The 21,127-nt window shown below is 39.4% G+C and overlaps 1 protein-coding gene across 3 annotated transcripts in view; it reads left to right on the forward strand.

Annotated features, from left to right (window-relative positions):
• The window catches only part of tead1a (TEA domain family member 1a), a 53,652-nt gene extending 33,286 nt beyond the window's left edge, over nt 1–20,366 (forward strand). For 2 of the 3 annotated variants that reach the window (XM_053506076.1, XM_053506077.1), the window contains 10 exons: nt 5,395–5,459; nt 5,618–5,680; nt 8,402–8,536; nt 10,919–10,959; nt 11,790–11,845; nt 11,950–12,074; nt 14,328–14,501; nt 17,555–17,695; nt 18,057–18,209; nt 19,286–20,366. In XM_053506076.1, coding sequence (XP_053362051.1) covers nt 5,395–5,459; nt 5,618–5,680; nt 8,402–8,536; nt 10,919–10,959; nt 11,790–11,845; nt 11,950–12,074; nt 14,328–14,501; nt 17,555–17,695; nt 18,057–18,209; nt 19,286–19,399 — 1,067 coding nt within the window. In that variant the 3' untranslated portion in view covers nt 19,400–20,366. The remainder of the gene's footprint in view (nt 1–5,394; nt 5,460–5,617; nt 5,681–8,401; nt 8,537–10,918; nt 10,960–11,789; nt 11,846–11,949; nt 12,075–14,327; nt 14,502–17,554; nt 17,696–18,056; nt 18,210–19,285) is intronic. The other variant, XM_053506078.1, reaches the window with a different exon arrangement.
• The last annotated feature ends 761 nt before the right edge of the window (nt 20,367–21,127 follow it).

Genomic DNA, 21,127 nt, shown 5'->3' on the forward strand with positions numbered 1-21,127 from the left:
TGTATTAGCCATGTAAACACTTGATCTGATCAAATAAATATACCACTTCTGTGCATATATTACGTGATGAGTTTCTGGAGGGAAATTTTGCTTCCATTCCTGATGAGTAAACTCAGTGAGAACAAATGGCTTGTTCTCTCTCACCTGTGTTTAGTTTAGATTTTTTCCCCGCTGGGTCTCTGGTTGAGGAAGAATTGATTGGCTTACATTTTACACATAGTTAAGCATCTAACCAATCGTAGCTGAGGCAGAATTCTTGTAGCCAATCATAGCGCAGAAATTAAAAAATGTATTATTTATTAAAAAAAATTAAAAAATTATTATAGGACCTGTGTTCAAGTGCAAAACTTTGCATCCCCATGGTTATGAATAGATGACTTTACATGTAACCTAATTTTCCCTTTTTCTAAAGGGATTAATGATAGGCCAATTGGAATAAAAGCGCATCATTTAAACACTTTAATTGTTATTATTTTTTTAAAGAAAAGATGAGAGGCTCAAAGTTGGGGAAATAAATCTGCTTCTTTTCCTCTATTTCCAGCAGATTAACGCTTCCCAGAGAGTAGAACAACTTCGCTCATGTCCCCGAGAAAAAAAAATGGGAAGTTTATTCTGATTAAAAGCTTCGAGCATGTAAACACACATCTTATTAGATCAGCGTCCATGTAAACAACCAAGTTGGAATCTCTCATCAGAATGATTTCGATTAGACTGAAGAAATATTGTCCGTGTAAACGGGGCTGATGAAAGGACCATGTTACTCTGTTTTGCTGTTTATCTACATCAAAAAGAAAAAAAAAGAACAAAAATTAAATAAAGAAAGGAAATAACGAAATTTTGTTGTTTCCAGACAACAGTCTAAAGCGTATGGTAAAAAGAACGTTTTTTCCATTAATGGTCTTTAGATGTGTTTTGAGACTGCTGAAAAAAAAAAAAAAACTACAAATGCTACACATGAAAGAGAAAAAGTTGCTCAGAGAATTGAAATCCGTTTATGTGCAAAGGTTAAGCAAAAATGTATTCAGTTAAAGACGTTCTTCGCCCGAATGAAGTCGTACAAGCCTCCAGGCTATTACTGCGTGCGTAAGTTGCGGGTCATTCAGGGTCAGTCTGAGGCTCTGATCAGCGTGAGCTTCGCCTCCTGATGACCTCCTTTCACCTTCACGGTCTCGCCCTGTGGCTCTTTACTCTCTCACCGTGCACTTTCAGGGTGAGCGGGTCGCTCAGTGGTTAAGAGACTGGAATGAGGTTCAAACTCCGGCATCAAGAAGGTGCACTTGAGCGTGACCCTCAACCCTCACCTGCTCAAACGTATAAGAAGATAAATGCAGGTCACCCTACATTTGATGAGCGCGTCGGCCAAATCCCAAGCATAAATGAACTCCAGTCCGTTCCAGCGGTTTCACGGCGCTCTCCTTCACTGGCTTTTGTTTCTGTGGAACTCCCCTGTGCCTCGGTTTCTTGCATCCAGATGTGTGAAGTGCTTAGCACGGGTTTGGCATCGCAGCAGGTTTCTGAGTCATCTCGACCCTCGGCAGGTTCCAGTAACTCGCCCAACTCATCTGTCTGGATGTGACGCTGGTGTGTGGGGAAAAAAAATAAATAAAAATAATCGTTTCGAAAACTCTGCCCGTTATTTACAGAGTGTAAACATATCACTGTAACACACTTATGGTGTTTAAACCCAGTGTTTCTTGTCATAATATTTACCCGTAGTGTATACCTCATACACCGCAGCTCTACATTTCCTTTTAAAGAGGGAAGAGGGTTTGTTTTAGTTATTGGTCTTGTTGTATATCTGAAATTTTCAATGTGTTTTAGAAAAGGAAAAAAAAAAAATCATACACTGTCTGGCTCAAAGGAAAAAAGGTTGCATTTAATCGCCTTTAGTTTGGATTACGGTACACACTGTGGTGGTCAGTTTATGTGTGAAAATGATTCCTCATCCTCCCAGAACCACTCCTTTACAATCTGATAGATAGATAGATGGATAGATAGAAACAGTGGACACTATGAATGATGGGTCGTTCAAGTGTTTTTTTTTTATGTATTATCATGTATTATCACGTATGTATTATCACAGGTTATGATTAATAACTCTATTTTATGGTTCTGCGTAATACTTTTATGAGTCGGCCATGAAGGACACGGGCTAAGGATTCATGGAATGAAAGACATTCCATTGAAATAAATGTAGTTATAAATAGATGACTAAAGGCACATTTTATGCAAACAATTCACTTTTAGTCATGTTTAGGCATTCACTTGTGGTTGCTGAGGAGGAGCTCTGAGATCTGGATTATCAAGAATTGATCAAATGTGGGACCTTTAAAGTGATTTGATATATTTATTGCTGTTCCTTTTTGCTCATCTTCCGTTTCAGGGGTATGAAAGCAGAAGGAAACCTCACTTGTTTTGAATAAAGTATCCTTATCATCTTTATAAGTGACATTAAATAACCTTAAGCTAAATTTAAAAGCTGATAAGAGTGAATTTGAATAAGAGCCACCGAGTAACTGGGTGCGATTTAAAAATCTGAATAGTGGCTTGTTTTGTTATTTTCCTATAATGGGTTGGTGCAGTGAAACCTCGGATTGCGAGTAACGCGGTTTGCGAGTGTTCCGCAGGACGAGAAAAGATTTTAGATAAATTTTGACTTGTAAAACGAACAAGTCTTGCTGTGTGCATGTGTGTGTGAAAAGAGTTGAGGAAGGGTAACCGTGTAAGATGAGAAAGGGGAAGAGGGGGAGGGCTCCTTACTTTAGCTTCTTCTCTCACACACACACACACACACACACACACACACACACACACACACACACACAAACAAAGCGCCTGCGTGCACAAACGGAAACACTTACCTGTCGGGATTTTTACTTTTTTGTTAAAGGTAAAGTGCAGGTTAAATTGTTTCATTTTTATTTTATTTTTATGTATTTTTTGCGGGGCTGTGGAACGAATAATTTGGGTTTCCATTATTTCTTATGGGAAAATACGATTTGATTTACGAGTGTTTTGAAATACGCTCTGCTCCGCTTTGAAAGTCCACTTCCGGAACGAATTACTGTATGTTCGTAATCAAAGGTATTAGAATTATAACGAAATGTTAAAACGATTTTACGTTTAAAAAAAAAAGAAAAGAAAGAAAAGATGTTGGAGAAATGTTAGATCTTGGGGGGGATTGAGATGCACACGATGTGGAGAAACATCAGAAAACTTTTACAGTATTTGTTTAAAAACGTAACCACATAAAGGGTGTGTGTGTGTTTTTTTTTTTTTTTTTTTTTTATTATTTAATGAACCAAAGTAACGCTTGCATGCTGAAACACTTTCTCTGCACGGTGAGTCAATGATGCGAGTGAGGATCTGATGATGTGCGTTTGGCCTTTTTCTTTTCTCTTGGTGAACATGGCACTCTTTTAACTGCTCTCTCTCTCTCTCTTCCTTTCTCTCTCTCTTCCTTTCTCTCTCTTCCTTTCTCTCTCTCTCGTATGCACTTCCAGCTCACCCTCTCCTCTCACCCTCTTTCTCTCTCTCTCTCTCTCTCTCTCTCTCTCTCTCTCACTGTGTGTGTAAGTTATTCCGCGGTCGTGCCAAGTCCAGCTGAGGCTGTTTTTAAGCGTCTGAAAAGAATGAATTATGCAGTAGTAAGCATGCTTACAGCCGGCCATTGGGTGGCCCTTTGATCTGCGTGCAGGCCACACATGAATACCCGTATTGTGACGTTATGTGTACACAGAGTGTGTGTGTGTGTGTGTGTAAGAACGAATAGAGAGTTTCTGGGTTGCACTAACTGACAGTAAAGAGGAAAAGCTCCTGATTGGGAGTCTTTATACTCGCAGTGAGACTATGGAGTTGTTCCTGTGATGGATTTCTCTTTGCAAGTGTGTGTGTGGGTGGTTCAGTTCAAGAGTTTAAGAGTAGAAATAGTTAAAATGTTAAAGCTAAGAATAATCTGATCAGCATCTGGCATTTAACTGCTCGTAACTTTCCCTCTACTTAACATTTTTATTTAATTCATGGCGCAAGGTCCAGTTTTCATAGTGTACGTGCCTTTTTTTTTATTTTATTTTTTTTATGGAGCAAGCCATGATGAGTCACGTTGTGTGTGTGTGTGTGTTTTGAGGATTTTGCCAGCTTTCGGGTGCGTTAGCATTGTTTCTGTTTCTTCTACATACATTCTTCCCAAAAAGTGCCGGTTGCTGTGATGTAATCTGGCACATAACTGCTTATAACTTATTCCATTTATGGCTCAGGTTTAATTTTGGGCAAATACTTAAGGACTGGCAAAGTTTCATTAAAAACTGTGTAGCCAGTTTTGCGTGATGCTGTGACAAAATCTGTCTCGGCAGGCAGGCAGGCAGGCAGGCAGACAGGCAGGCAGGCAGGCAGACAGGCAGGCAGGCAGACAGACAGGCAGACAGACATATAGACAGGCAGACAGACGCATATAGGCAGACAGACAGACATATAGACAGGCAGAGACATATAGACAGACAGACATATAGACAGGCAGACAGACAGATAGGCAGACAGATAGACAGACAGACAGACAGACAGGCAGGCAGACAGGCAGGCAGACAGGCAGACAGACAGACAGACAGACAGACAGACAGGCAGACAGACAGACAGACAATTTTCAGTTATGAGTCCTCCAATATATAAAACGTACAGATATCATTGATGGAGTGATTTTTGACCGATGCACAGACAAAACCTCTTCTTTTGTTTATACAGATAGATATTATTAAGGAACATCCATGATACAGGACGTATGCGGTAGCTTCTTACACATTAGACTGCAGTGTCCTGAAGACTTTCCCCATGGCGGAAAAATATGCCGACTGTTCTTAAGTACTGAAACTGGAGACTCCTTACACAACTGTTAAACACATTTTTAGTGTTTTGTCTACTGTTTTTTTTTTTTTTTTATCGTGTAGACCTCTGTGAATTACCTGTTACTATGGAAACAATACTGAACCAGAACCAAGTGTGTTAAAAGTGTATTGAAAAGCACATGTATTTGTCTTTCCTAAACGTTAATCAAAACAAATTCTACAGCCAGAGTGCGGATAAATTTTGACTCACCATATAGTACAAGTTGTTGTTTTGATTTTATTCTATTTATTTTTTTATTTTTTTAATTGTAGAGGCTGGGTTTTTTAGCTGCTGTGTCATGAAGCGGTTTTTAAATGATGATCGTCTGTTTCTAAGCCGTCGGACTTTGAGAATATACCAGTCCTGATGGTGTGAGAGACGAGAGACGCTTTTAACTCTGATTTCTTTCAGACGTGTAGTCAGGGAAGCTGTACACACAACTCACAACTTTACACTTAGCTCTCGCTGATGTTGTTTTTTTTTCCTCTTTCTCTCTGTTTTTTTTTTTTTTTTTAGGTCGGAATGAACTGATAGCCAGGTACATCAAACTGAGGACCGGGAAGACACGGACGAGGAAACAGGTTGGTTCGCTTCTTCAAGGAATTAACACCAAAAAATAAATTGGTTAATGTCGGAAAAAAAAAAAAAAACGCATTTAAGTCCAGGTTCTCTAAATATACAAATCGAAACGACATCCAGCTGCTCATGTGTGTGTGTGTGTGTGTGTGTGTGTGTCCAGGTTTCCAGTCACATTCAGGTTCTGGCTCGACGGAAATCCAGAGAGCTTCACACTAAACTTAAGGTGTGTGTATCTCCATCTATTGTGTGTGTGTGTGTGTGCCCCCACGTGTGCTGCTCAGAATGCACTCAGCCGGCTCTAACCTCTTTTCTCCTGCATGTTTGTCTGTCCTCTGCTTCCTTCCTGCCCTGTATAACAGTGTGTTTGTTTTGGAGGGAGCCGCTCTTTGTGAGAACACACTCAATGGATTGTTTTAACCCGAACACTGCTTACCGCGTCAAAGCCCGTTTGTAAAACACGAGGACAGCCGTGTGCTCGAATTCGGTCCAATTAGAAAGAAAGAAAGAAAGAAAGAAAGAAGGAAAGTTGCTCAGGGAATCTTTGCAGGAAGAGGAAATGCTTTTAGATAGACGTTTCCAAATCATCAGTAGCTGAAAACCTCATTTTATTTTACACTTCAGTCAGACTTAGGACGAAGGAAATATTGAAAATATATTTATGATGTGCAGACTACTACTACTATTAAAAGCAATCAATAATAATAGTAATGATAATTTATAGTGATTTATTTTGATCCTTTCGAGTGGCGATTTATATATCGGAATGTTGACTCCAAAATAATTTTTTTTAACGAATCTTTAAAGTTATACATGTTTGAATTCGTTGCTATTCTTGCTCTAAACTTTTTAGACGTTGGCGCGCGGCACAGCATCCTGTGTTGCATCCTAAGTTAGTTTAAAATTGTAATAAAATTATGTTGAATTAGGATCATTATAAAAATCGGGTTACTTGCAGAATCGCAATACAGATGGAATCGGCAACTAGGTATCGTGATAATATCGTATCGGGCGATCCCTGGGGAATCCCAGCCCTTTGTATAGCACCAAACCTACAAAGTGCAAAAAAGAGGGAATATTAAAATACTGTTAGTAATATAATATAAGAAATAGTAGCTGCGATACCCATATAAATTAAAGTACATGCGAGTACGTTAGTATTATAATAACTACAAATAATTTTTAGTTATTTAAAGTCTTGCAACGAAATTGAAAAAAAACGTATATTTGTTTAAGTTAACAATGTGTTTATTTGTATACCTATATCGGTTATTATTATTATTATTATAATATATATATTTTATTAGTAGTAGTAGTAATCCACCAGGTTTGTTGAAGCGTTTATTAGTGGAATATGAAGAAGGTTTATCTTAATTATCTTAAGGAACAGTCTGGACGTGGCCTGTAGTTTATCAAACGGGGGAATTCAGCCACTCTGGGTGTTGACCAATTTAACACTAAATTTGACAATAAATTTAAAAGAAATGTGTGCTTTGTGAATTGACGGAACAATTTTCAATTCTGAATCAGTTCACAATTGTAAAATTATTTAGGTAAACTCAAAATCTTTAAACTGTCGAAAATCGAAAATATAACACAACATGATTGAATCTTCCACAAAGTACTTAAATAAAATAGTTTTGTTTTGTGAGATTAGCACTTCTTCTTCAGAGTTTTTGCGCAGTTGGTGCAATGCCGCCACCTACTGGGCTGGAGGGTGGAGTAAATGACTGGCAGGGGGAAAAAAAAGTTTATCATTTTGTACGGGGCATGACAATTAAACCATCAACAACACAGCACTTCAGTGTTTATTACTTCTTACTACTTCTACGAGATTGTAATGCTTTAAAACTAAGACAAATCAGATAATAAACATTAGTGCTGGTGAATCAAATAGAAAATCACAAAGGCGCAAAAATTGGAAAAAAAGTCAAATGGACGGTCTAGCTCACTAGATTGAAGAAAAGCTGAGCACGTAGGCGTCTCATTCACCACCTTGGACCTTGAACATGGTAAAAAATTCACATCAGACACAAGACAACTGCGGAGCTTAACTCTGATGGCGGTAGAATTTTTATAACACCAGTATTGTTTCTAAATTTATATATAAATAGTTGTTCCACATATTAGTGATGCTCAGTCCAGTACCAGACAGTGATGCAATAAAAGTGACCCAACTCCACGTCACAGCATCCTGTTTGTAATTATTTTCATATAATCCTGCTTTATTCTTTACTTATTATTGTCAGGAATTAAAGTATAACAGATTTACTATGAGAAGTTCACTGACTGTAGTCAAAACAGAAACAAAACAGCAATAGTACCTATCTTTTGTTTTAAAAAAATTAAATAAAAAAGTGAGTTTTGAGGTTTTCTCCTGATGGCCGTGATGTGCTCCAGCTGTCTGCGCTGTGCTTTAATGTCTGTATAACACACCAGGCTGCACTCAGTTTCACCGATAATGGACTAAAGTACCTCTGGCCTTAACCATCCACTGTCAGGCATTTACAGCTGAATAAAGAGGAACGCATGAATGGCTGAATTTTCTCTTTGTAATGGTTTAGGGTGCATGCCTCTGTCTGAGCACGGCTGGGTTTTTTCTTTTCTCCGCATTTGAAATCCATTTCAGCGGTTCAGATCTGTTCTGTATTACTCAGTGCAGCGATCCTCCAACACGACTAGAACTGTCTTTATTCATATATAAAAATCCTTCACGGGTTGTATTTTTGGAGACAGAGCAGAGATGTTATTGGGAACAGTATGAAATTGTGCTGAGTTGGCCCTCTGGTGAATTGAACGCATGCCCGCTCCCTTTCCTGTCTCTGCATGCGGCGTGTGTGTTCTGTCGATAGCTGTTTCTGCTGCACCCCTCACGGCATTACATACACAAACGCACACAAACACGCTTGCTTGGTCTGGCTGAAGCCTTTTTCCTATGCTGCTGTAGGATCAAAGTGTGAAGGACAAAGCGCTCCAGAGCATGGCAGCCATGTCGTCTGCTCAGATCGTGTCAGCCACGGCCATTCAGAGCAAGCTGGGTCTGGCAGGCCTCCCTCAGCCCAACTTCACTGCAGCGCCGGGGGTAAAAGGCACCAAAACACGCTAAACACCTTCATAAGAACATCTTAAAATGTTAACACGGTGGACAAGAATTTAAAGAAGCTCTGTGCTGCTGTGTTTTCTGGGCAATACTCCACCATTGTTTCAGCTTCATGTCCATGCATGGAATTTCACAAGCGTTTCAATGTAATTCGATAAGAACTAATAAAAGGGTTGTAACTGATATCTAAGAGCAGTTATTGAATTCATTTAGTGAAAATTGGTGACTAGTTGGGATCAGTTGGGTCCTTGGGGCCAGTGGTGACAGTGATGAGTTGTTGTAAATGATGGTCAGTTATCAGTCATTGGGTGCAGTAGTGATTGGTCTTTTAGAGATAGTGGTATCAGTGATTAGACACTGGGAGCAACAGTAGTCAGTACTTGGTCTTTGAGAGCAGAGGTGATCAATGATTGGTCTTTGGAAACACTCCTAATCAGTGGTTGGTCATTGGGAACAATGGTGATCAGTGATTGGTTATATGGAACAATGGTGATCAGTGATTGGTCATTTGGAACAGTGGTGATCAGTGATTGGTCATTTGGAACATTGGTGATCAGTGATTGGTTATTGGGATTAATGGTGATCAGTGATTGGTTATATGGAACAGTGGTGATCAGTGATTGGTTATTGGGAACATTGGTGATCAGTTAATGGTTATTGGGATCAATGGTGATCAGTGATCGGTTATTTAAAACAATGGTGATCAGTGATTGGTTATTTGGAACAATGGTGATCAGTGATTGGTCATTGGGAACAATGGTGATCAGTGATTGGTTATTTGGAACAGTGGTGATTGGTTATTGGGAACATTGGTGATCAGTGATTGGTTATTGGGAACAGTGGTGATCAGTTAATGGTTATTGGGAACAGTGGTGGTTAGTGATTGGTCATTGGGAACAATGGTGATCAGTAATTGGTCATTGGGAACAGTGGTAATCAGTGATTGGTCATTGGGAACAATGGTGATCAGTGATTGGTTATTTGGAACAATGGTGATCAGTGATTGGTCATTTGCAACAATGGTGATCAGTGATTGGTCATTTGCAACAATGGTGATCAGTGATTGGTCATTTGGAACAGTGGTGATCAGTGATTGGTCATTTGGAACAGTGGTGATCAGTGATTGGTCATTTGGAACAGTGGTGATCAGTGATTGGTCATTGGGAACAATGGTGATCAGTGATTGGTTATTTGGAACAATGGTGATCAGTGATTGGTCATTTGCAACAATGGTGATCAGTGATTGGTCATTTGCAACAATGGTGATCAGTGATTGGTCATTTGGAACAGTGGTGATCAGGGATTGGTCATTTGGAACAGTGGTGATCAGGGATTGGTCATTTGGAACAATAGTGATCAGTGATTGGTTATTGGGAACAATGGTGATAGTGATTGGTCATTGGGAAAAGTGTTGATCAGTGATTGGTCATTTGGAACAGTGGTCATCAGTGATTGGTGATCAGGGATTGGTCATTTGGAACAATAGTGATCAGTGATTGGTTATTGGGAACAATGGTGATAGTGATTGGTCATTGGGAAAAGTGTTGATCAGTGATTGGTCATTAAGAGCAATAATGATCAGCAGTTGGTCACTGGGAGCAATAGTGATTCGTGTTTGGTCTTTGGGGGGGTGATCAGTGATTATGAATGATTGGTCATTGGAAATGGCGATAAGTGATTGATCTGTGAGAGCAATAGTGATCTGTGATTGGTATTTGGGGGGGAAATCTGATCAGCAATTGGTCATTTTCCATATTAATGGTCATTGTTTGGTCAAAGTGAACAGTGGCGATATGTGATTGGTCATTCAGAATAGTCATCTTTCATTGGTCTTTGAGAGCAATAGTCTGTGATCTGTGTTTGGTCATTTGAGGTCACTGGCAATGATTAGATCCCTGTTTCTGATTCTACAGCTCTGAAGCTTTCCAGTGATCTACCAATTTCTAAAACAGTATCTCCTAAAGTATGCACTTTGAAACATATCCTCGTAGCAAGATTTCATAATATTTTCTACATCTGCTCTCTCACTTCCGATATAACTGAGTTTGGAGTGAAGAGGTTTTTGGTTTGTTTTCTCCCCCTCTGAGAATCGTGCTAAAATTTGTGTCTGTGGTAATCACATATACACTACAGATGCAATGAAGAGAGATTCGGTTGACTAACACTCCAGTATTTCGTTTAAAGTTCTGCCCAGAAGCCCAGCAGCACAAAGCGTCTACACTCCAGCCCTGTACTTCCACTGAGAATCCACATGATAAATAACGGCACGTCTGCTTTGAGAGCAGAGCCAGGTTTTGTTCTGCTGCTTTGTTTATTGAGACTGTTTTTTTTTTGTTTTTTTATGTTTGTTTGTTCCGCTTGTAGTTTTGGCAGCTGCCGACGGGCCATCCTGGATCCTCACAAGAGTGAGTAGAGACCTTAAATCTTAACCCGCAGAACATCATGTGTCTTCTTAAATCAGAACAGGCGCGTACGTAGATTATGTGGATTGAATTTCGGGCCACTCGCGACATATTGGTGAGCCTTAGCCTTGGAGATTCCAAGCTTCATACTGATGTATAATGATAAATTCTAAAACAAAATAAACCACCACCTGACCAGATTTGAACCCTGTGGTTAAATGTTATTCACATTTTATAATCACTTTTTAAGGTTAATGCTTAACACTACAAACGATGCCTCCGAGTGGCGCAGTGGTAAAGCGCTCGCCCTATCATCCGGAGATCGCTGGTTCGAACCCCGGGTGATGCTGTTTTCCTCTCATAGCCGGAGGCACAGAGAGAGCTGGGGGGAGGGACGAGAGGTACTTGTGCTCCCACATTAGTCACGGCGCTACAGCCAATCAGGGGCGTCTGTGAGCTCGCGCATGCAGAAGGAGCGGCTAGCGCTTTCCTCCGAGTGTGTTACTCCGCCCCTAACGGTGCGTGAGCGAGCAGTTCGAAAAGATGCGGTCGGCTCGCGTCACGTGGTTCGGAGGAAACACGGGATAGCTTTCGTCCTCCCGACTGAGTGGTTGTAGTAGCCTTGCTGTGTGTGGGAGCCCCCTAGTGACGGGGAGGAATTGGCCACGACTAGATTGGGGAGAAAAACGGGGGAAAAAGAATTGGACAGGACTAAATTTATAAAAAAAAAATAAAAAAAACCCACTACAAACGATTAGTGATGATTCCCTATTCAGAGCGTAATTCAGTCGAAGGTGAAGACGTACTGACCGCCGTGTCGTCTCTTTCCACAGCATTAAGCCGTTCTCGCAGCAGGCCTACCCCATTCAGGCTGCCACAGCTTTATCAGGTAGACTTCAACAAACATTTAATAATCCATCACACTGTAAATCAGTGTCTCAAAAAGGATGATGATGATGGATGCTTACCAGTTTTTGTGTTTCTGTCTTACAGGTTACGAGCCTCCGAGAGCTCCTGCGGCCACTCCGCCGGCGTGGCAGGGACGCTCCATCGGCACGAGCAAACTGAGACTCACCGAGTTCTCCTCGTTCCTGGAACAGGAGAGAGACCCAGAGTCTGTACGTTCACTCGCAAGGTTGCTTTAATGGATGACAAGTCACGCATTTAAACATTTCCGTTAACAAGTGATTAATATCGAGTACAATAATATTTTGAACACAGGATGGCCAAACGTTTTAAGTTTTAGAAATAGATTCTTAAGAAGCCATGCCCACTCCCAGTCCATGTGCTAGCTACAGTATAACATATTGTGCTTGCTCATGGACTGTATAGAAAGAACTGGACAAAGCCTCAATAGGTTCTCTGGAGAGCAGGACATCACTCCGTCTGAACCCTGGTTTATGCATGAATAGGCAACTGGGTGGAGCAAACAGAGCCTGGTTTTTGATTGAAACATTTTTACAAACCTCAGTTAGCAAAAGCTAGTGAGCTTCGCTTTAGTTTAGGTGGCTAATGTTCATTTTTGCGCTAACGTTACTTTGCATATGATTGAACGCGGTCACCCATACCATTCACTCTCGTGGTACCATAAACTACAACAATTGTGCATTTTAACATGATCTTTTGGAGATAGACTTGCTTTTGAAGCCTGCCCCCAGTGTCCATTCATGGAACTGCACATTTTGACAATAATAATAATAATAATAATAATAATTCAATTAGTTGTCACATTTACCTTACAGCAAAGTTAAGAAGCTGCGGTCAGAGCACAGGGTCGGCCAGGATGCAGCACCCCTGGAGCAGATAGGGTTAAGGGCCCTGCTCAAGGGCCCAACAGTGGCAACTTGGTGGTGCTGGGGTTTGATCAGTAACCCAGTAATCCATAGCTTTAACTATGCCATAGCCTACCCTACGTCTAGGTTGGTTTCATTTTTCAGAACCGGAGGTTGATGTAGGGAAACTGTGCTTTATTAATATTATTAAAATGTGCTTTTTTATTATAGGTCAAAAGTTGTTTAAAAAGTGTTTGCCAGGTTGGCTTTGAGTAGGACTGTTGCTAGACTTCGAGTTTTCCATGGTGAACTCTAATCGAGTGATTTGTATTTACATTACCGCATTTGGCAGACGTCGTTATCCAGAGCGATTTACGTTTTAGATAATTTTACATCTTAGCAGGTGAGAGTTAGGGGCCTTGCTTAAGGGCCCAACAGTGGTAACTTGGTGGTCCTGGGGTTTAAACCTGTGATCTTGTGATCAGTAGTCCAACATCTTGAACACTGAGCTACCCCTGACCCATACAAGCAGTGTGACATCTCTGTGCACTCATAATAAATAAAAGCACCCTGGGAACGCCACTGGTCCAATCAAATTGGTGGAACAGCACTAACTGCTGTAATAAGGTCATAAATTTGACTGCGCAGTGCTTTAAGTATACTATCACATGACTGCAGCATGGATTCTAGTGTATCGACAAGCTTTGTGTTTCTGTGCCGCGAGTACTGTTCATTCTCCTCCTTCTCCCGCAGCAGACCTGAGTGATCCGTCACTTTGGCAGCGCGTCTATGACCCATTTTTTTTTCCACTCTGATCTTCTGAGACAGCAGCTATTCATCTAACGCGCGCAGAAGAAAAATAAAAATGATTTGTATTCACGATTCAGTTGTCACGTTACAACAATACATTTCAGTCTGAATACATGGAGTCAAAGCCGAGGCGTAATCGCTGCCTGCAGAATCATTTTATCTGAATATAGGATTGAAAAAAAAAAAAAAAAAAAAACAGAAGCGGTAGATAATTACTTCATATTGTGTTTTGAAATATGATGTTCGGACCACATTAATTCTCACAACATGGTAATTTTAGTCCAAAAAACAGAACATCAAGCTTGGTTATTTTTACAAAATATAAAAAAATAAGTATTTAAATGAAAGTTTGAAATGAAAGCATGTTTAATTTAATAAAAAAAATGAATAAATAATAATAAAAAAAAATATATATATATATATATAGTTGCATTTTTACCATTTTAACTTAATTTTTTTTATTTAAATAAAAATCATAAATAAATAAATAAAAAATAAATTTTAAACTATTAACGTAAAAACTTATCAAATTTTCACCTTGATGAAAATGCCATTTCTGTTTGTAGCGATTAAAAATAATAATAATAATAAATCGAAACTGCTCATGATTTCTCAGACAATTTTAATGTGATATTATTTATCATAATAAAATATTAATGATCAATAACCTGCTATAAAGGCACTGATCATTTATGTAACATTATGACCCTGCAATAACACTTAATTAATTAACTGACAGTAATATGGTCCACGATGCGAGTCTGAGAGCAGTGTATTTCTTCTCTGCAGTACAACAAACACCTTTTTGTACACATCGGCCAGACGAGCTACTCGTACAGCGACCCGCTGCTGGAATCGGTGGACATCCGCCAGATTTACGATAAGTTTCCCGAGAAGAAAGGAGGACTGAAGGAGCTTTTTGGGAAAGGACCACAGAATGCCTTCTTCTTAGTCAAGTTCTGGGTGAGTCTAGTAATGGTGTTATGCATGTTAGCACTAAACAGTCTGATTCAAAACTCTTTACAATCTTTCTTTACAATTTAAAAGTCAGTACTAATCACAGGCATCATAACTCTAGTCATTAGTAGATTATTTGACGCACTGATCTGCCATATTGTACAGATTTGCTTGTACAGGTACACGTAGCTCTCCATCCTACCTGGCACTAAACCTGCTGCACCGTCACCAGTTCCTACTTGGTCATCAGCTGGGGACCATCTCTCAAAATCCCCCCCCTAGCCTAGAACATCTCCTGGTGGTGAGGCAGTGCTCAGGGACATCTCGCTGACACTCCTGAACCTTCTTCATGAGTTGCTTGCTCTCCATGTCTTACTGTATCTCCTCATCTCATCCACAACCAGAAGCTTGCTTTTTCTGCCTCTTCTGCTAGAAGAGTCTGGCTCCCTGGAACTCTATGCCCTCGAAGGAGGCGTGGTGACGGCTCTAGCTCCCACCTCCACTGGGTGCCACCAAAACAGCTCTGACCCATTGAGGCAAGACCTCCACAAGACCGTTTGAGGTGTTCACTGGTATCTGGCACACCTCGATAGAGGCACACCTTCATATTATCTACCTGAAAGAAGCGAAACCAGTGAAGACAGTGTGATGCTTTGGGCACTGCTCTGCTGTCAATCCTTCGGTTGTGGTATTCATGTGGATGTTACTTTGACACATGCCATCTACCTACCAAGTACATGGAAACTGTATTTGATGCAGGCATTGGCGTGTTTCAGCTGGATTTTGTGCCCTGACACACTGCAAAACCTTGTTTAGAAATGTTTTAAGGAACATGACAGAAAAGTCTACAAAGTCCCCAGATCTCAAGCTGATCAAGCGTCTATGGGATGTCCTGGACTAACAAATCAGATCCATGGAGGCTCCATGTCGCCACTTACAGGATTTAAAGGATCTGCTGCTAACGACTTGGTACGAGATAGCACAAGACACTTTCAAAGGTCTGACAGAGTCTATGTCTTGAAGAGTAAAAGCTGTGGACGGGTTCCCTGTTGAGTCTGGTTCCTCTCTAACTATTGCCATCTCAGGGGGTTTTTCCTCACCGCTGTCGCCCTCGGGTTGCTCATCAGGGACAATCTGATTCATACACATTCACATTTCATACAAACTTCCATAATTTCTTTTGATGGTGTGAAGCTGCTTTGCGAAGTGACAGTTGTTAGATGAATTTATTTCAAATAAATTGAGTTTGAAAATTGAATTGAACCTATTAGCTACCCTTTAACTTATCAGGGTGCCCAGGTGGTTTTAATGTTATGGCTGATCAGTGGATTCCATTCGGTGTCTTACAGTAGGGAGCTCTGTGTGTCCGTTAATGGAAAGTAATCAACTACAGTTTCTCTCAAGTTACTCTTACTGCTCGAAAGTTTTTTTTTTTTTCTGTAATGGTATGCAACAAAGTGTTTTCTATTTCTCGTATGCCACAGCAATAAAAAAAAAAGGAAAAGAAAAACACAAACAGCTTTTTATCATTATGAGGGCGACAACATACTTTTTAAAAATCCATTTATAGTTACAAGTATTGTTGAGGAATGTCTGATAAACCAGTTATTCCTACCTGTGTCTTTCTCTGTTTATTAATTTATTAATATATTTATTTAATGTATTTATTATTATTATTATTATTATTATTATTATTATTATCATTATTGTTATTATTATTATACTTATTATTATAATTATTTTTGTTATTATTATTATTATTATTATTATTATTATCATTATTGTTATTATTATTATTATTTCCACCACACTAATAAATATATATATATTTTAATTAATAATTTTTTAAATAAAAAAATAATTAATTTAAAAAACCATAAAAAAAAAAGTTATATATATATATATAAGGATAGGTTGCATATTTATTTATTTATTTATTTATTTTAATGGTTTTTTTAAATTAATTATTTTTTATTTAAAAAATTATATATATATATATATATATATATATATATATATATATATATATGCAATTTATCCTTTTCCTGAGAAGCCACAAAGCTGTGTCAGAAATCATACTGACACTGGAGACTCCTTCCATAAATGTTTAGCTATTTATTTATTTTTTTTTATTTTATTTATACATTTTTTTTAATCAACATCTTTTGATCATTTAGCATGGAGAATTCTACAGTCCAGTATAACAGTTTAAAATGTTCTAGGACACATTTACCATCTTGTGCTGTATAACAGCACATCCATCGTATGTTACAGTTCTATACAAGTCCATGTACTTTCTGTTGTACCTCCTTTTTTTAAACTATTGTAATGAAATTACAAACTGTATCAGGGAATTGTTGGTGTGCAAACAGTACGTACTCAGCTTGTGTGTGTGTGTGTGTGTGTGTGTGTTTGTGTATAGAGCTGCCGGCGTCACACTGTAGGCCGTATACACACACTCTGTTTAAACACCTGGCTTTCTGGGCCACAGGTGCTACAGATGAGGGACCTGGAGACTGACATGTGCGCGCACACACACACACACACACACACACACACACATGAACACGAACACGTCTCTATCTCTCCTGTCTTGTTCTTTTTTTTTCCCTTTGTGTTCTTTGATGGTTTTCTTGCTTTCTGGCTCCTCTCTCTGGAGATTCACACTCATTACATGCGGAAGAAACGTCTAACACTGGGTTCGACTTCGCCTCAAGGCGGGAAGTCGAGACTTGAAATTACAGCGCGTTCAAGCTAAAACATGGACGCCTTCAGGTTCATCCTTTGTTAGCAATAATTTATCCATATAATCGGGATGATTGAGTCAGAAGGTTCGAGTTGTAAAAGCTGCCACAGTTTGCATACAAGAGTGTGTTTTTTTTTTTCCCACCATATTTACGGGTGTAAAAAAAACTTATAGAGGTTGTACCACAGACACCTTTATTTTACAATATATTTGTCTATTTTGTTTAGTTTAAACAAAAGGAAGATGTTTCTGTTCAGTAAGCTCTAGATAACTTATTGGAACACCTCCATGACCCTGTGTTTGATCTCCGCAGGCGGATCTGAACTGTAACGTCCAGGAGGATTCGGGTTCGTTCTACGGCGTGACCAGTCAGTACGAGAGTCCAGATAACATGACCATCACCTGCTCTACTAAAGTGTGTTCGTTCGGGAAGCAGGTGGTAGAGAAAGTGGAGGTGAGAGACGTTTATTTCTAACGTGGATGGTGTATGACTCTCAAAATAACTCTTCTAGGTTGGAGAACATCTGATCATGGGCGTTTAATTATTGAGGATTATTGAAACATGAAGACGTAATAAATGTAACTTAAATTATTATATTCCATAAAAAAAATATATATATAATTCTAGTGTTATGGAAATCTTTAAAGTACAAACTTGTAGTCTAGTGCAAACAAATTTAGTCTGTTCAGCATATGCGCCAAAAACGTGTTCATATTTGGCGTTTTTGTTACTCTTCTTCTTCTTGTCCAGCACTCATCAAGTTTTTCCTTTGCAATCATTCCCCTCTCTCTGTCTCTTTGTCTTTCCCCTACAGACGGAGTACGCGCGCTTCGAGAATGGCCGGTTCGTGTACAAAATAAACCGCTCGCCCATGTGCGAATACATGATCAACTTCATCCACAAGCTCAAGCACCTGCCTGAGAAGTACATGATGAACAGCGTGTTAGAGAACTTCACCATCCTACTGGTAACGTCCACATCCTCACTCTGATCATCACTCTTATCCTCATTTGTATCTTCTTCATCCTCATCTTCACTCTAATCCTCACTCTCACTCAGTCTTACTCTCATCGTCCTCATTCTCACGCACATTTTCATCCTCATCCCCACTCTCAACCCTACTCTCATCCCGTTCTTATCTTCTTCGTTCTCATTCTCACTCTGATCCTCGTCATCATTCTTACTTTCATTTACATTTAGGCATTTGGCAGACGCTCTTATCCAGAGCAGTTGAGAATTAAGAGGCCTTGCTCAAGGGCCCAACAGTGGCAACTTGGTGGTTGTGGGGTTTGAACCTGGGATCTTCCGAACCGTAGTCCAATGCCTTAACCACTGAGCTACCCCTGGCCTTTCACTCTCATCCTGACTCTCAACTTATTTCTCATCCTTCCACTCCTTCTCACACTCATCCTCACTCTCATTCTCATGTTCACTCCTTCGTACACTTCGAAAAGTAAAGTAATGATACATTATGGGGAGGGAAGAAGAAGAAAAAAAAAAAAAAAAAAAAAAAAATATATATATATTTATATATATATATACAGTATAATAAACAACTTTACAGAGAAAAGTAGAAAAAAAGATTGTAATAAATTCTAAAACAAACTTAAAATAAATGTTTGAATGAACTCTTATAAATAATTTTTTTACTAAAAAGAATTAAAAACCTTTTATGTTTTAATAAATCATGCAACATTTTATATTTTTTTTATTAGAATTAAGCGTGTTCCTACTACAGGTTAGAATTATTTGTTTTTATCAGTCTGTTCTGCTGGAATCGTATTTATGATTAGAATTTATCAGGTATCATTACTCGTGTCCAGTGTCCAGTTCTCTTAGTTGCTATGGAGGCGATGATGTTAGGGCGAGTGTGATGGTACAGTATAAATGCTGTTATGGAGAATAAATCAGCAGCGTCTGAGCAGTTGAGAGACGGAGGCGTCAGTATCGAAGGCGCCAGTATAGAATTGAAGCCTGGATGTTTGATTTAAAAACAGAATGTGTGTGTGTGTTGATGTATTGCTGTTGGTGTGTGTCCTGCAGGTGGTGTCGAACAGAGAAACTCAGGAGACGCTGCTGTGCATGGCGTGTGTGTTCGAGGTGTCCAACAGCGAGCACGGAGCTCAGCATCACATCTACAGACTGGTCAAAGAATGAGACGCGATGATCACTTCTCTTTGTCCCTCTTTCTTTTCTCTTACACACACACACACACACACACTAAAGACACTGAGCTGCTGCCCTGCTGGTCAGAGAGAGCCCGAGCGCATCACTTCCTGTGTCCTCATGGACCCGATGTCCTGAGCGGCTCAGAGACTCTTTCCACTCGGTGATGATCTCGTAACTCTGAAGCGGCTGAGCCTCTGTGCGTTACAAACCCTCCGCTTCACTCGGGCACAGCTGGACGCTGCCTCTAATGACTCCAATCGGGTTTTTTTTTGTTTTTTTTTCTTAAATGTTCTGTATTTTCTCGATCTGCACGGGTGCAGGGAGTGACAATGAAACGGAGGTACGTTTTGTTACTTTTTCATCGAATACCGATATCCTTTTTTAATGTAACTGAAGAATATTGTGTACAAAAAAATATTTTTAGTACAAAACAAATTTTACTCCTTATTCTTAAAGGACAGTGTCTCATTTAGTTTTCCTTAAATGAATCGTAGTCCTGTTTAGTCTGAAGTTAACACTGAAGAGATCTGGATGTGGAAAATGGATTTTGTATTTTCCGACGTCCAACACACACTTTAATCCAACGAAGGTCGGCTTTTTTTTTAACGATTATTAACTATTTAGGAATATAAGCCTGCTAAGTCCCTTTTATTTTTCATTTTTTTAAATGTTTTTTTCACTTGAATAACAACAAAGTTGTTTTATAGATGAGCCAAAAATCCACGTAAGCGTTTAATGTCGAGTCGGGTCTGATGGCCACGTGCTTTAAAGAGTGTGATTTTTATTCTTTGTAATATTTGATGGTTTTTTTTTTTTTCAAATTCTGTTAGCTGTCATTAATAAAAAATATCTGATCAGAGGAGAAACTCTGGTCTCTGTGACGCCCCTACATCTGTAACATGAAGAAAACACTTATTAAAAAAAAAACAAAACAGTTAATATGGACTAAACTGTCCAAAATACCACAACCTGGCGTCTTTGTGTCCCTGTCAATCATTTTGTGTGTGTGTTTGAGAATAAATGTGTGTGTGTGTGTGTGAGAGAGAAAGAGAGCGCGAGTGTGTTTGTGAGAGAGAGAAAGAAAAAGTGAGTGTGTGTATGTAAAAGGGAGAGAGAGAGAAAAATTGTGTGTGTGTGTGTGTGTGTTTTGGGTGTGACCTTTGGAGGCTATCATGTTGAGGTTAAGGTTTAATACTGTAGCTGTAAAATCACTGATGATACCTTTGGGTCATTTCGCATGTCTGCTGTCCATCATCATCATCATCATCATTATTTTTATCATCATAAAACATTAATCAGAGGATTAGATCAGCAAATATCCTGAATCCAGTCTAAAACCTGGTCCGATATCAGCGCAACCACAAATGATTGTTAGATTGACTACAGAACCAGAACCAGACTTTTAACCTGCTTCAGTTACCTGAGCCTCCTCCACTCATCATCCATTCATCCACTTATCATCCACTCATCATCCATTTATCCACTCATCATCCATTCATCATCCACTCATCATCCATTCATCCACTCATCATCCATTCATCCACTCATCATCCATTCATCCACTTATCATCCACTCATCATCCACTCATCATCCATTCATCCACTTATCATCCACACATCATCCATCATTCATCCACTCATCCATTCATCCACTTATCATCCACACATCATCCACTCATCCATTCATCCACACATCATCCATCATTCATCCACTCA

This window comes from Clarias gariepinus, chromosome 10 (assembly GCF_024256425.1).
Source record: "Clarias gariepinus isolate MV-2021 ecotype Netherlands chromosome 10, CGAR_prim_01v2, whole genome shotgun sequence".
NCBI classification, from domain to species: Eukaryota; Metazoa; Chordata; class Actinopteri; order Siluriformes; family Clariidae; genus Clarias; species Clarias gariepinus.